At 57.0% G+C, this 15,863-nt stretch overlaps 1 protein-coding gene across 5 annotated transcripts; it reads right to left on the reverse strand.

The window, feature by feature from the left end:
- Positions 1 to 65: 65 nt before the first annotated feature.
- CC2D1A (coiled-coil and C2 domain containing 1A) lies at positions 66 to 15,818 on the reverse strand. 5 transcript variants are annotated; one of them, XM_034996790.1, is made up of 29 exons: positions 15,532 to 15,818; positions 14,042 to 14,177; positions 12,346 to 12,461; positions 12,186 to 12,251; positions 11,796 to 11,930; positions 11,463 to 11,697; positions 8,346 to 8,470; positions 7,940 to 8,012; positions 7,724 to 7,795; positions 7,483 to 7,613; positions 7,332 to 7,404; positions 6,531 to 6,664; positions 6,069 to 6,180; positions 5,815 to 5,987; positions 4,970 to 5,092; positions 4,825 to 4,883; positions 4,616 to 4,732; positions 3,295 to 3,368; positions 3,162 to 3,220; positions 2,995 to 3,046; positions 2,771 to 2,870; positions 2,600 to 2,690; positions 2,132 to 2,269; positions 1,965 to 2,029; positions 1,121 to 1,184; positions 900 to 1,026; positions 750 to 826; positions 624 to 671; positions 326 to 547 (listed from the first exon to the last, which is right to left on the reverse strand). In XM_034996790.1, the coding sequence occupies exons 1-29, from the start codon at positions 15,589 to 15,591 to the stop codon at positions 527 to 529; spliced, it is 2,856 nt and encodes a 951-aa protein (XP_034852681.1). In that variant the 5' UTR covers positions 15,592 to 15,818; the 3' UTR covers positions 326 to 526. The 5 variants fall into 5 exon arrangements, with proteins under 5 accessions (XP_034852679.1, XP_034852678.1, XP_034852677.1 ...); XM_034996789.1 differs by having other exon boundaries at positions 6,069 to 6,183; XM_034996788.1 differs by having other exon boundaries at positions 66 to 671.
- Positions 15,819 to 15,863: the final 45 nt, after the last annotated feature.

Genomic DNA, 15,863 nt, shown 5'->3' on the forward strand with positions numbered 1-15,863 from the left:
CCGGAGGGACTGTGGGGGGAGACCCAGCTAGTCACAGAGGGTGGGAGCAAGAAACAAAGACAGGACAGAGTGAGCCAGGTGTGGCCCTGGCTGTTTATTCCCTGTGTCAGCCCTGGGGAGCCAGCGGGGCTCTGGCCGACCTCAGCGGCTTCTTTGGGGTGTGGTGGGCTTCAGGGTTAAGGCTGGGGAGGGACAGGAAGTAAAGTGCTTGCAGGGGCCCTCGGGGCTTGGTCCTAGCTGCCCCCCCACCTCCGGGGCAGGCCAGGGGCCCGGCACCCCAGGCTGTGCAAACGGGACTGTCCAGGGCCCACCCAGCCAGGCCTGGGCAAGGGGCACAAGCCGGCTGGCAGTACTATCCCCAACGCCCCCTGCCAGGGAGGCTGTGGCCTGGTTGGGGGGACCCAGTGGGGGAATGTGTCCATCTGGAGTCGACTGTCTGCTGATTGTCTGCTTGTCTGGTCCTCGGCTGTGGCCTTGGGCCTGCTCCCCACTCTCCAGGGGCCGGGCCGCCCGCTGGGTTGGCCCCTCACCTGCGGAGCCGCTGCAGCTGAGGGGGAGGCCACGGGAGTCAGGGGGGTGCTCAAGGCCACAGCCCCCCCCAACCCCATACCCTGGCCACTCACCTCACTCTCTACCAGGTTCCGCCTGTAGAGTGCCTCCTTTGCGGCCTCCTGGGGGCCAAGAGGTGGTCAGTGGGCTGCTGTCGCCGCCGGGCCCCCCCCGCACCCCCCCGGCCCTCGCCAGCTCACCCTGCTCCCATCATTGCCCAGGCGCCGGGCGGCCTCGGTGTAGAACTGCAGCTGACGCTCCAGCTGGACCGCGTACTCTGATGGGGGGACCGGGTCAGGATGGGGACGGCCGCCCCGCCCGCCCCCCCCACACCCTCCGCGAGACCCTACCCCTCCGGAGGCCTGGGCCCCCCTGCTCCAGCCGCGCCCTCTGCCACTGGCTGCGCTGGATGATGTCCTGGTACTGCTGGGCCACTTCCGGGGGCACTGGCCGCCGCGCCTGCCTGAGGGCCAGGATCTGGGGGTGCCAAGCGGGGCACTGTGATGGCCCTGCCCAGGGCCTACGGAACCCCCAACCCTGCCCCACCGAGCCCACCACAGCAGGCACCCACCTTCCGCTCCAGACGCTCTTGATCGAAGGCCAGCACGCTGAGGCTGTGCAGGGGCCGCACTGATCTACGGAGATGGGGAAGGGTAAGGGGCAGCAAGGATCCCCCCCCAGCCCCAACCCCATTAATTCAACAGACACACTGGGCACTAGGGAATGGCAGGAGACAAGCCAGGCCCACCCTGCTGTTGCTGAGCCCGCAACCTAGTGGGGATGATGACTGTACACTCAGGCCAGGGCGATGCCAGGAGGTCAGGGAAGGCTTCCTAGGGGAGGCCATAGCCAAGTCGGCAGCCAAAGGGGTCAGAGCTGGGCAGGAGAGTGGGGGCCAAGTGGGTAGGGGTGCTCAGGGCAAGACCACAGAAAAGCCCAGAGGCCAGTAAAAACTAGGGAGTAGGTAACCATGAGCCAACAGGAGGAAGTGGAGAGAGAGAAGACTACTGGGTAAATTGATAATATCACAAAAGATCTTAAAAATCAGGGCGCCTGGGTGGCTCAGTTGGTTGGGTGACTGCCTTCGGCTCAGGTCATGATCCTGGAGTCCCGGGATCGAGTCCCGCATCGGGCTCCCTGCTCGGCAGGGGGTCTGCTTCTCCCTCGGACCCTCCTCCCTCTCATGCTCTCTGTCTCTCATTCTCTCTCTCGCAAATAAATAAATAAAATCTTTAAAAAAAAAAAAAATCAGGCTGAGCAGTTTAAACTGGATGCTTCAGGAGAAGGGGAGGCAGGACACGTTTTGGAGCACGAGGGAGACCTGCTACAATTTATGCCTGATGGGAAATTGTCTGGGAGGGGCTGCGACAGGAAGAAGGGGCTTCTCTCCAGCATGGCTTGACCCAGCCACCTACCTGTTCCCTGGCTCCCTCGCAGGGGCGGGCACGGGAGGAGCCTTTGCTTTGGGCCCAGCAACCTGCTTCAGCGGACAGAACCAGGGCTGTGATTCCTGCCTCCCGCCCCCCCTCCACCCCCGAACCAAGCCACCCTCCCTGGGGCTGCTGATGAGCAAGAGTCTCACCGTGGACACAGCTGCTGGCACGGGGTCGATGACCAGCCACCTCTCGGTTGTGGTCTCTAGCTGCTGGGCCGTCAGGGGCTCCCGAATTCGGACCATCACCTCCAGCCGCCCCCCCGTGGGCCTGCGACCATCCAGGACCTGCGTGCAAATGAGGGGAGGCTCTGGAGAAGCGGCTGGAGGCCCCGGGTCGGGATCAGGGGGAACCAGGGCGATTTCCAAAATATGAGCCCCTGGGTATGGCTGAGATACCAACTGGTCAAAATGGAGCAGGGTGCTGGGAATATTTAGGGCTGGGCAGTAGGAAGGTCTGGAACTCCACCACCCGCCCCCCCCGCCCCCCCCGCCGGGGGAGGGTCTGGGTCAGCAGAGGAGACTCTTGGGAGGCCCAGGGCCTGTAGGAAGCATTTGAGTCATGTTAACAAATGACGGAGCCACACTGGAGCCTTCGGACAAATGCCCACATCTCACCTCAAGGATCTCCCGGACCTCGCATGCTGTCTCCAGGGCATCCAGCTTGAGCTGCGCTGTGCCCAGCACCCGGTCAGTCTTGAACAGCCCCCTGCGTGTGTGAAGGGGACAGGATGGTTGGCCCAGGACAGCTCCCCCTCCCCCAGAGTCCACCCAGCACCCCCAGCTCACCCCTTGTGGACCACTTCAAATTTGATGCCTTTGGTCTGGATGGCCCTTCGGAAGCCCCGGTGGCTGCGATTGATGCAGAGTTTGAACTGCTCCTTGAACTCTACTCAGGGAATGAGAACGGGGCGGATGAAGAGGAAAGAGGGAGGGGTCAGGCTATGGTCTCATGTTCTCGCTGCATGGGGCTGGGGTGCCTCCCGCCTCCGCTCAGCCTCCGCTCAGCTCACCGGGGGAGTCTGTGTTCTTAATCACACTGGTCTTGTCTTTCTGAGCTTCTTCCTGCAGCAGAATAGGAGGCAGGGAAACTTAGGGGCTGGGGCCTCCCCTGGCCCCCTGCCCACCCATTCCCAGCCCGATGAGGCTTGAGCCCATCCCTCCTTGGCTTTCAACATACCACATTGGGATAGGGGAAGTCAAACCGAACAAAGACATCCAGGTCACTGGGAGACAGCCCTGTGGGCAGACAAGGGTCAGAGCTGGGCAGAGGGGCAGTCCCTCAGCCCTGACCCCAGCCTGCCACCCCTCACCTGGGGGCGTGGGCAAGTTGATCCCCTTCACGATGAACAGGAGCATGTCGTTGCTGCTGAGGTCGGGGAAGATCCTTCAGGGAGGGCAGGTGGGGAGACAGAGGCACATGAGCCCCAACGCCTGCCGGCCTTCTCTTCCCTCCGCGGGGCCAGGGAACAAACCCCCTGCTGGCCTTTGCGGGTGTATCAGCTCCTGGGCTGATTTAGAATTAGACAGACCGGGAGTTCTTGGTCCAGTTCTGCCAATGGCTTATTTTTGAGACCTTTCTTCAGTCTGCACAGATCTATCTGGGACCCACTCTGTGCCAGCCGGTGGCCTCAGGGCCGGGGGAGCTTTCCTTCATTTAACATTTCGGGGGTCCCTAATATTCATCATCCAGTGCCCCGGCTGCTATGGGGTCTTCTTTATTCGCTTCATCTGACATTTCTTGAGCTACCATGTACCAGCCAGTGAGTGCCCTAGCTGCCAGGGGACCTTCCCTTCATTTAGCAATATTTCTGGAGCCCCTACTATGTGTCTGTCGGTGTCCTCGCTGCTGGGGATATGGAAGTAAGTGAGACGGACCCCATCCCTGGGTTCACGGGGCCCAAGCTAGCTGAGTGAACACAGGACCAATGAATATATAAATAGAGAAACAAAGCAATCCTGCAGAGAATTAAAATAGGGGAGAGAGTGGAGTGTGCTCAGGAAGGGCTGCTGTAGACGGAGTGGTCAAGGAGGGCCTCTCAGGGGAGGAGACATCACAGGTGATTCTGGATGCTGGGCAGATGCTGCTACATGGAGACCTGGGGAAGCGGGTCTAGGCAGAGGAAACAGCCGGTGCAAAGGCCCCGAGTAGGAACACAGTTGGTCCGTCTGGGGACCAAAAAGAGGCCTGTGTGGCAGGAGGCGAGCAAAATGGGGACAGTGGATGGAGGCGAGGTGGTGGGGAGCCGGGGTGAGGGGTGTGGCTTATCCTAGGTTATTGCAGTGGCTGCACCTAACCTCATCTATAAATGGGGAAAATGACCCCAATTCCCCCGGGTGTGGGAAGGCTTGAGAGGAGCAGGACCAACAACAACCATCCCGAGGGCTTGCCCAGGCCTTGGGACAAGGCACATCTCTGCACTCACTAGATCTTCCCCAGTTCCCAATGTGTCACTGTCAACACCCCATCACCATCCTTCACCTGCACCTCACAGCTGCCTCAGGACCCTTGCATATACCATGCTTTTACCACCCAACCAAACTCTCCCCCAGAGGCAAGTCTTCTGCTGGTTTCTGGGGAGTGCAAACCCCTCTCCAAAGGGGCATTTGGGCCAAGGGGCATCAGGGCCTTACTTGATGACGCTGAAAGTTCTCTGCTCAAAGCGGGCAGTGGGCGTGGGGAGACCCCGGGCAAATGCCTGCTTCAGAATCTCCATGCTCCGCTTACAGTCCTCTGCCAGCTTCTCAAACCTGCCACCGAGAGAGCCCTGCTCAGGTCCCTAGTCCCAGGGGTGGGGCTGGGGGTGCAAATGTCTGGCAGAGGTGGGGGCAGGGGCACTTACTTGCTGGTTTCGGCAATGTTGCCCAGGTGGGTGAACTGGTTAGAGTGGTTCAGGCACATCTGAAGAGCAGGAGACCGTGAGGGGAGGGTTGGGGGGCCATGACCCTGGGGGAGGCCCACTGAGCCGGGCTGGGGGCCCACCTCACCTCGTGCTGCTGCCTTATGAGCTTGGTGAGTTCACTGTAGCGCCGGGCAGACTCCTGAGACAGACCTGGGCCAGGCCGCTGGACCAGAGAGAAGTCATCCTTGTTGACAGGGGCGGGTGGCACCTGAGGAAGACAAGGATCATGGGGAGGGGACTGCTGGTCAGCAACGAACAGGCCCAGCCATGGAAATGTCAACCATCCCTGGAGAAGTCTTCCTGGACCACTGTTTTGCCCCTGCCCTGGTCTTTCTTCTTCTCCAAGGTGACAAGCAGTGCAAAGAGAAAAGTGGACAGTCCTTCCCAAAGTGGCAGCCTCTATTAACTGTTTCCCCCAAATGTGATCCTTACCCTCTCTTCCCTAGTAATGGAGTTCTAGCTAGGCACACGGCCAAGAGACTACATATCCCAGCATCCCTTGCAGCTGGGTATACCCGTGACTCAGCCCCGGCCAGTGGAAGGTGAGCAGAAGTGATGGCACACCATGTCACTTCCTTTAAAGGAAACTGCTTGCCTTGCCCTTTCTTTCTCTCACCACTTCCCACGGACTGAATGACGACAGGGCATCAACCCACTCTGACCATGTGGACAAAGATGACCTCCTAGGGTGTGGCAGAGCAACAAGATGGAAGGAACCTGGGCCCTAGCAGGCTTTGTCTTTCAGAGCCCAGATTGCCCTGAGCATTACGTGCAAGAAATATGTCTGTCTTCTTTGAGCCACTGTCTTAGGGGGACCTATTTGTTATAGCAGCTTCGCCTGAACCCTAATATACTCCCAGGCTCATGGCTAAGTGGCCAGAGCCCTGTGGGTGGGTGCCTGGGAAAGTCCAGCAAGCCTAGAGAGTTCACCTTGGCGATGTCCACAGGCAGCCCGTTGCGTGAGGCCTCCAGCATGGGCTCCAGCCCCTTGGCCTGGCGCAGGTGCATCTTGGCACCCTCTACGTCATTCTTCTGCTTGGCTCGCAGCGCGGCCTGCAGGAGCTGCTTCTTGCGGCCCTCCAGGAAGGCCAGCTGCTGCTGGGCTGTGGGTACCGAGGTGTCGACGGGTGCTGCCCAGCCCAGGGCCAAGCAATGGGCAGCCAGGGAGGGGAGGGCATACCTACCTCTGGTGGATGTGCCCTTGGGGGCTGTTTTGGCTGCTGGGGCAGAGCCTGACTGAGGTGCCCTTGAGGGTGGGGCCTTGGGCTGGGCCATGGGGGCCGGAGGGCTGGTGGGCTGCTGAGGGAGGGAGAGGAAGTCAGAGCTCTCCCAGTGCCTGCAGTGGTTCCACTCCCCAGAGGGTCAGGGCCTGATGCTGACAGCAGGGACCGTCTTAGTTACCGTTTCCTCAGCACTGAACGCAACCTATGGTCCCATTCTCGTTGAATCTTTGCAACAGCCCTGGGACACAGAGACTGTCACCACATCCACTTTACAGATGAGACAGGATCAGAGAGCAAAATGACCTGCCTGTGGCCACACAGCCGGGAAGAGGCAGGGCAGGGATAAGGCCAGTTCTTCCCCAGTGTCAGGATTTTGCTTTGCTGTCGCTCCCTGCCTCACCCCAAGACCCCAGCCCCTCACACCTTCTTAGGTTCCTCATCCTCTTCATCTTCTGGGCCTTCCTCCTGGTTGGCCAGCTTCATGGCAGTTTCCAGGACCCCCACCAGGCTCTGCTGGGTGGGCTCAGTGGCCTCCAGGCCCTGGATGGGGGGAAAGCCTGGGCGGCCAGTCAGGACCCAGTCAGGAGGGAGAGACCCACGCCATTATGGTGGAGAACGTGGGTTCCTCTCCCTCCTAAGGAGCCTCAGGGCTTTGGATATACTTTGAATCCAGGAAGGAGCTCCTGCTGCTTCTGTGTAGACACCAGATCACTCCAACCTCCCTCTTGCCTCTTGGTGCCTCTCACCTGACCCTGGGCCTTGACCCCCAGACTCCAACAAGCTAGCACTAGATGAGGTGGGGTACTGGGCCCAAGAGGTGGTCACAGGCCTGGGGGGGATTCCCAGGGGACCAAGGTGCTAAGTGATAACTGCTCTCACGGGGGACACACAGGCAGCTCTGAGAACCCAGAGGAGACCCCCCAACCCCCTGGGAGGCTAAGTAGGTATGTGTAAAACTGAGAGCAGATGACTAGGAGAGAGTGAGTTGAACAAAGAAGAAATGGAGGGATCAGATGATGGTGGGCTGATGAATAGGTTCTCCCAATAAACCCCCTTGATTTTTAGTGTCTGCCCATTGCCAGGTATAAACCCTCCTACTGTGACCCAACTTTAAGCTACCAATCGTCTAACAAGTTTGCAGAATTCCTGAATGCGTAGCAAAGAGCGCCCTGGGCCTGTCCCATGCTCAGAGGTCAGAGGGCTAGGGGGAGGGGCAGTGCCTACCTGGGGGCACCGGTAGTTCAGCCACATCTACTGCTCGGCCGGCCTTGTGGGCTCGGATGGCATCTTGGTATTGCTGCAGCGGACACAATATCAGGGTTATGTGGGCCAGGTCTCCAGGGGCCGTCTCCCTGCCTACCGGGCCCCCACACACCTTGACGATGCGCTCATGCATGCGAGCCTTCCGCTGGTCCCCTTTGCTCTTGGCCTGGGCTGCAGCCACGTGGTATCGCCCCATCCGCTGCTCCAGTGCCTCCAGGAGAGTCCGTGGAGGTGGGGGAACCTCTGGGGCAGACGGGGGCGGCGGGAGGCAGAGGGGCCGGGTTAAGAGTCTTGGGAAGGAGAGAGACTGTCCTGCCCTGGCCTGCCCGTCACACAGGGTTCCAGGAGCCTACCTGGCGTGGAGGGCACCGTGGCGGGAGCTGGAGGCTGCAGTGGTGGTGACGGTGGGTCTGGGGGCAGCTGGTCTGAGGGCAGAGAGGTCCAGTCCAATGAGAGGCTTGCTTGGGCACCCCCTCCCCCACCCCAGGCTCATGTGGCCTGAGGGGGTTCCTAGGTGACCAGTGAGGGTGGCAGCAAGTCCTGAAGGGTGACCAGGGTAGGGTTCTCACCAGGGGGAGGTGGCAGGTGGGACAGGTCCACAGGCTCCCCCCGGCTCAGGGCCTCCAAGACGGCATCGAAGCTCTGACAGAAAGAAGGAGATCAGGGGAGGAGGCTGCAGCTGGGGGCCAGGACCCTGTGGGGAGCCTCTGTGCCCCACCATTTGACAGAGGACCCCCAGCTCTATCCATGCCTCTGCACCATCTTGCTTTAAGCACCTTCCAATATTTATGCCCATTTCACAGACAGGGTAAACTGGGGCTTTAACAGGTACAGCAAACTACAGCTCGGGAGTGACTGAGAGCCAGGATTTAAATGTGGGCCTGTGTGACGGCAGAGCTCCTGCTCTTGGCCACCATGCAAAGCCAGGAGCATCCTGTCTTTGCCCTCCGGCCCCGTCCGCCCGTCTGCACGCACCTTGGCCACACGGAAGTGTCTGGTGGCAATGGCAGTATCTCCCTGCTGCTTGGCGTGGAGGGCAGCCAACTTATATTCACGCTGGCGGCTCTGCAACTGGGCCAGGGGGCCGGGGCTGCAGGCACCTGGGAGGGGGAACAGCGCATGAACCATTTCTTTTTTTGAAGATTTCGTATATTTATTTTGGAGAGAAAGAGAGAGAGCAGAGGGTCAGAGGGAGCCCCTCAACGTGGGGCTTAAACTCATGACCCTGAGATCAAGAGTCTTGTGCTCGGGGCACCTGGGGGGCTCAGTCGTTAAGCGTCTGCCTTCGGCTCAGGTCATGATCCCAGGGTCCTGGGGTCGAGCCCCACATCGGGCTCCCTGCTCCGCGGGAAGCCTGCTTCTCCCTCTCCCACTCCCCCCTGCTTGTGTTCCCTCTCTTGCTGTGTCTTTCTCTGTCAAATAAATAAATAAAATCTTTAAAAAAAAAAAAAAAGAGTCTTGCGCTCTATGGACTGAGCCGGCCAGGCGCCCCTTCATTTATTTCTTTTCAATTGTGGCAAAATACACATGAAATTCACCATCTTTTTTTTTTTTTTTTTTTTTAAGATTTTATTTGGGAGAGGGAGAAGCAGCCTCCCCACCGAGCAGAGAGCCAGATGTGGGGCTTGATCCCAGGAACCTGGGATCATGACTTGAGCCGAAAGCAGATGCTTAACAAACTGAGCCACCCAGGCGCCCCTGAAATTCTCCATCTTAACCCTTTCTAAGTATACAGTTCAGTAGCATTCAGTTGACCCTTGAACAATGTGGGGGTTAAGGGTGCCAACAGCCCTCCCACCACACAGTTGAAAATCTACTTTGACTCCCCCGAAACTTCACTATTATAGCTTACTACTGACTGGAAGCATTATCAATGATAAAGGCAGTCGATCTACACATTTTGTATGTTACGTACATTATATACCATGTTCTTATAATAAAGTAAGCTAAAGAAAATGATACTAGGAAAGCCACAATGAGGAGAAATACAGTGTTGTACTGTGTTAATCAAAGAAATAGTGACCCGCTCAGTTCAAAGCTGCGTTGTTCAAGGGTCAACTGTAAATGTGGGTGCTTGAAAGTCTTTTCTTGACCACCCTACTGTACACTTGTAACCAAAATCTCTCCCTGCAGTGCATTGGCAAAGTGAAGAAACAAAGAGTTAAGCTTCTTTTCGGTGTGTTCATTACAGGATCAAATAATACAGTTCAATAGGTTTTCAGGAGAAGTATCTCTAAACAGAAAGCAATCCGTGCAATTTTTGGTATAAAAAAACAAAGTGTAATAGATACACCATCCAGGGTCCACAAATCCTGGAAAGCCGCATGCGTTGTACTTTCTCAGACTGACAACTGCACTTACAGCTTTAAGTTTAGGTGTAGTTGCCTGAAAAGCTGTCCGTAGGTTGAAGCTAAACACCTTGACTTTTGCCTGGTTTTATGTCCTATCATTGCAAGTCTCTGAGTTAAGAAAATGCTTTTCGGGCACCTGGGTGGCTCGGATGGTTGAGCGTCTGCCTTCGGCTCAGGTCATGATCCCAGGGTCCTGGGATCGAGTCCCACATCGGGCTCCCTGCTCCTTGGGAGCCGGCTTTTCTCTCTCTCTCTCTCTCTCTCTCTGTCTCTCATGAATAAATAAAAAAAAAAAAAAGAAAATGCTTTTCCAGGTTGAATCATGGGTATTTTTAGGACGCAACTGAGCAAAGCCTAAATACATCAAGCTTCTGGATGAAGAATTTTTATATACCAAGAGTAAAATTTTATGAGCAAGGTACCTCTTGCCTGACATGGTCGGGGCTGGGTCCACCCTCTACCAATTAACTCCTGTTTCCTGGTTTATTCTTTCCCAACTTCCCTGTTTTCTTTTTTTAAAGCATAAAGAAACCTGCTTCATACCAACAAACAGATGGCAAGAGGCGAAGTCTTGTCATCACCCTGTCGGGGGATCCCCTGAACCCCTGCCAACCTATGTGCCAAAACCCCGTGGTGAGAAACGTTTTGGTGATTTCGGTGGAGAAGTTCAGGTGGTGATTTCCAACAATCCTCCTTGACCTTTGCCAAAACAACAGCTTAGAAACCAGTCTGGCTGTGGAAAGATTTAGACCTGCTGTTTACTTTCTCAACCGGGCCAGCCCAGTTTTAAGTGTCTCTTTGGTTCGCTTGGGGAGCGTCTGCCTCTGGGGCAGAGCCTGTGTTGATATTCTAGAAGGGGGGGGCACTCCTTTCCCATAGTGGGAGGAGGGCCACCCGAGAAGGAAAGCCTCTTGGGAGGTTGGAAAACCTCCAGCAGGTGAGTTTTAGGAGAGAAGACAGACAAGCGGAGGGCTTGGAAATTATCCACTTACAACTCTCTGCGAAAGAACGTAGTCCTCAAAAGGAGCGGAACTCTGACGCATGCTGCAGTATTACACAAGTGAAAGAAGCTGGACCCAAAAGGACAACTAGCGTGTGGTTCTACTTACACGAAGTATCCAGGAGAGGCAAAGTCATAGACAGAGAGCGAATGGTGGGGGCCAGGGGCTGGGGGGAGGGAGAATGGGGGAGTTAGTGCTTCATGGGGACAGAGTTGTTGTTTGCGGTAATGAAAAATCTTTGGAAAAAGATAGGGGTGGTGGTTGTACCACACTGTGTGAATGTGCTACACACCACTCAGTTAATTGCACACTAAAAAATGGTTACAACGGCCAATGTTATGTTATATATATTATACCACCACACACACACAAAAGGTATCCATGAACTCCAGAGGCATGAGGACCTAGGAAGAGGAGGGGTGTTAAGAATATCTAACAACTGGGGAGCCTGGGTGGCTCAGTTGGTTGGTTAAGCGTTCGGTTCCTGATTTCAGCTCAGGTCATGATCTCCGGGCTGTGGGATGGAGCTCTGCCTTGGGCTCTGTGCTCAGTGCAGAGTTGGGATTCTCTCTCTCCCTCTGCCCCTCCCCACCGTTTGCTCACGCTCAATGAATGAATGAATGAATGAATGAATGAATGAATATCTAATGAATGAATGAGTCAGCACCCCCACAAAATGGCCAACTGCTGAATACCACCCCCGCAAATCCCATGTCAGTCCAGCCTTGCCCTTGGCCTACCTGGAGGAAGCTGGGGCTTAGCCAAACCTATGGATGTGGCTGGAGCCGTGGAAGGAGGGCCTTCTACCGTGACCCTGGGCTCTGGGACTGGCTGGTTTGCAGAGGCCGGCGGCGCGGGCGCTGGAGAGTGGCTGGGCGTGGCTGCCGGGCCCTTCCCCACTGCCACAGGTGGCGGGATGTCCCCTTCATTGATGGCGTTACCCTTCTGGACGGAGGCCAGCAGGTTTTCGAGTGTCTGAGAGAAGGTGTGAAAGTGGGTTTTAGAGGAGCCTGGAGCTGGGTGCAGTGGGCTGTGGTAGGGTCCCAGCACCCTCCCATCACCTGCCCGCTCACCTTAAGCCCCCGGTCGTAGCGCCGCATCTTGGCACCATCTCCAGCTTGCCTAGCGCTTTCGATCGCTGTCTGGTAGAGGGCCAGCCTCTCCTGCAAGGTGGCCTCCACCCCTGGGCTGGGGGCTGTGGCCTTCGGCTGCAGGAGGGACCGGGGCATGGTCTGGGTGGGACCCCACCTGAGTTCTCCCCAAGAGCTCCCTTGCCAAGTGCCTCCCACACACCAGGCATGTTGCCCCTGGGCCAGCTGTCCCACCCCACCCCCCGGCCAGGAGGAAATCATCATCCCCCTCCGGTCTCAGAGGTGTCATGTCACCTGCCCAAGGTAACATGGCCGAGGGGCCAGGGAAGGCCTCCAACTCTGGGCTATGCGGAGCGGGTTGCTGGGCTATACCTGAGCCACAGGAGGGTGGGACTCCACAGTCTTCTGTGCCTCCCCAAGGACCTCGTTCAGCTCTGCCTGCAGGGGCACACGGCCGGGGGCCGAGCATGAGGGCCCGCTGGATGGCGCAATGACAGCGCGGGAGGCCCCCTGCCTTGCCCCGGGTGCTCACCAGCAGGTCATCATCAGCCTCCACATCCTCCTCGTCCGTACCCTCATCCTCACCCTCATCCGGGTCTCTCATGCACAGGCTGGCCATCTTGTCAATAGCCTCCATGGGCAGGGGGCCTGGTGGCAGGTAGAGGCCCCAGCTGGACTGGGATCCTTCAAGAGTCCCCAGCCTCCCATCCCGGTTACCCATGACCCCAAGGACTAGGGCAGCATGTCCCCCTCCCGGCCCTTCCATGGCACCCCACGGCCCTCAGGCCCACCAGGTATGATCCCGATCCCCGCAGATCTCGCCCGCCTCGTCTCTCCCTTATCAAGCCTGATTCGGCACCCTGGCTTCGCAGCTTTCTCACTTTGGAGCCCTGGGCAAGTCACTTGCCCTCTCTGGGACTCAGTCTTCCCATCTATCGGACGAGGACAAGTTTCTCTCTCACAGGTCCGTTGTGGGAACTAAAGATAAATGAAGCTCCAGAACAGCATGTGGTCAGCAGTTTGTTATTTGAGTTAATCCTCATTATGTGCGTTAGTTCTGTTCTATAAAACTGCCTTAAATGCTGACTTAGGGAACACTGGACCACGGCCCCTGGAGGAAATACAAGGTTCGGGTCCCATGAGCCTCTGGGCACAACATTTTTGTCAACCAGTCAATACATAACCTTGCTTAATGTGTGTTTCTATCTAATGACACCTTTTTAAGTATATATTGTTGATTTGTGAACCCCGAACTCAAGGCCAAGAGCAGCACTGTAACTCACGTCTGAACGAGGCTCATCTGTTATGTCTCTTCTCCATAAGACACATCACAGCCTTCTTGCTCTTAGAGACACGAGACAGCACTAAGCCCTACACCTGGGGGCCGTTTTGAAGGTAAAATCACCAACAAAAAGCACCAAAATGAGAGAAAATGCAGCCTTACACAGACTGGGGAAAGGACACTTGTTTACAGCATGCCCCGGGACAAGAGCGACTCCAACTTCCGGCAGCTCTGTGCATGCCTGCCAATAATTGCAAAAGCTCCCCAAGTATTGATTTGGGTGTTCCAAATAAAGTTTAGCCCGTAGGGGAATTCACAAATATGGAATTCATCAATAATGAGGGTTGACTGAATCAGCAGAAAAGTATAAAGGTTCCGTTTGCCCTCAGAGCTCCAGCCCCACTGCCCACTACAGAGTTGCTGCCCCCTGCCACCTCCCCTAGGGGGCTTTTGCAGGTGCTGGGGCCTCTCCCAAAAGTGCTTCCCAGCTCTTCACCTGGGCCTCCTTACTGTGGGTGCCTCTTGCGGGCATCTGGCCCCAGCTCACAGGTCTCTCCCATCGCTCTGTGGTTCCCTCATCCCAGCCCTCATCATGGGGACTGCAAGCTGGAGGAAATGCTAGACCCTGTGTGAAGTGCTTTATGAACAGTAGAAGAGTAACTCCTGTGATTAAGTGCAGTCATTATTCCCATTTTACAGATGGGGAAACTGAGGCCCACAGAGATGCTGGGACTCATCAAGTCACACAGCCAGTAAGTGGCAGAGTTGGGATTCGAACCCTCACCCTGGGTCCAGAGTTGATCACTTAACCTTTTACCCAGGCTGTGGGTTCCAGGAGGGCAAAGACCTTCTCTGTCTCCTCTCCTCCTTCTCCCCAGGATCCAGCGCTGAGCCCTGCCCACAGCAGGAGCTCAGAAAATGTTCAGGGGTGTGTTGAGAGTCTCACCTTTGCCTTTGAGCTTCTCCAGGACTTGGGGCTGGCCCCCAACCAAGGCCAAGAACTCAGCCTCCAGTTCCTCATCGTTAACTCCATCTTCAGGGATCATCAGGCCGTCTGGGGAGAGGTCAACCAGCAGGCCCAGCTGAGGGAAGAGCAAGGGTCCAGTCAGACCTCGGAATGCACCCCACCTGGCCAGAAGGCAGCCAGGATGGACCCAGAGTTCCCTCAGGAGGAAGGAAACCCAGACCTCCTGGGGAAAGTAATTTTCCCTGGGGAGTGCCAGGAGGCTGGAACGGGCTCAGAATGCAACAGGTGTCCCAAGATGGGCCAGGCCCTCTGGCACAGATCAACACGGGGCGAAGGGCAGGCAGAGACCCTGCTCCCTGCTCTAAGCCCACGCCCATGATGTGCTGCTGACCAAGTTCAGTGGGAAAAGCAGGCCCTACGCCTTGCCCAAAGCAAAGTCACTCTGCACACCTGGGCTTTTCCTTCCAGCATACTCAGGAGAGGGGGCCAGACAGGAAGGTTGCAAGAGCAAACAGAAGCCCGGAAAACAACACAGAAGTTGAAAGCGGGGTTTTCATTGTGTAACAGACCTGTCTTCCTATCCCCTCCTAATTCATGACCAATCATGATGTGATAATATTATGTTGAACTGTACAAAATTGCCTTTTCTGTGGGTCAAAATGGGCAATTATGTATGGCTCCTTTTAATAGTAATAATGAAGTTACACTTATTGAGGGCTATGTTCTAGCACTTTCCATAAACTATCTCAATGAATTTTCACAACTGTCCTGTGACACAGGAACTGTTAGGGCCTCCATTTTACAGATGAGGAATCTGAGGCGTAAGAGCTGAGAAGCCGAGTGTCCAACGTACAGAGACCAGCAGGGAACTCCAGGCTGGCCAGACTCTAATACCCCGGCACTAAGCTATGGCCTGGGCTTCTTCCACCAAAGCTGAGAAAATCAACTCTCCAGGTGCCTGGGGCAGAGGAGTTGGAGAAGGAAAGGAGGTCCAGACACAGTCCCATGGGCTCATGGCAGCAGCTCTGGATTTGCACTTCACTCTGGCCAAGCCGTTAATCCCTATGACCTTGGGAAGCTGTCTTCACCTCTCTGGGCCTCAGTGTCCTCATCTGTACAGTGGGGATAAAAAGAGTCTGACTTGGCCTGGCAGACGCGAGGTTCCGTGCGTGTTCAGGCCAGGAGTGCAGTAACTATCCTTATCCCAGGTCCGAGGCCTTCCCCTCCCAAACTGGAGAGGCTGCGGCAACAGGTGGCCCTGAGCCCAGGGCGGGGCGCCAAGAGCTGAGGAGCTGGGGAGCAGGGGCCAGCAGGCCGCACTTTGGGGGCAGAACCTCATCTGGAGGGCGGGGACAGGGGCTCACTTGGGGGTGGTGATCGGGTTCCCCTTGGGGGGGTGGGGCCCTCCCCTGAACCTGTGATAGGGGTGAGTAGGGTTCCCTAGGCAAGGCCGTGGGGTACAGACTCACCTGGCGGGCGGCGGCGGCACCTCGGCCTGGGGGTCCCGGGGGTCCCTTCCTCTTGTGCATCTTCCAGGCTGGATGCCCGGGCCACTGGCCACCTCGCCTGGCCTTGCCCTGCCTCCTCCCCCGGGGCCTATCGCCGCGCACGCGCACTTCCTGAGCCCCGCGCCCCTCGCTGGTGCCCTGCGACCGCTGACCCCGCGCCCTCGACCCCCGGAGTGGCCGTCTCACTTCCGCCTCGGCCCTGGGGCGCCGCGGCACCGGAGCGCAGCCACTGGACTTGCTGGGCCCGCCGCACTGAAACTACAACTCCCGGCAGGCAATGCGCGGCACGCGTG

This window comes from Mirounga leonina, unplaced genomic scaffold (genome assembly GCF_011800145.1).
Source record: "Mirounga leonina isolate KUSES-001 unplaced genomic scaffold, KU_Mleo_1.0 Mir_94, whole genome shotgun sequence".
In the NCBI taxonomy this organism is placed as follows: domain Eukaryota; kingdom Metazoa; phylum Chordata; class Mammalia; order Carnivora; family Phocidae; genus Mirounga; species Mirounga leonina.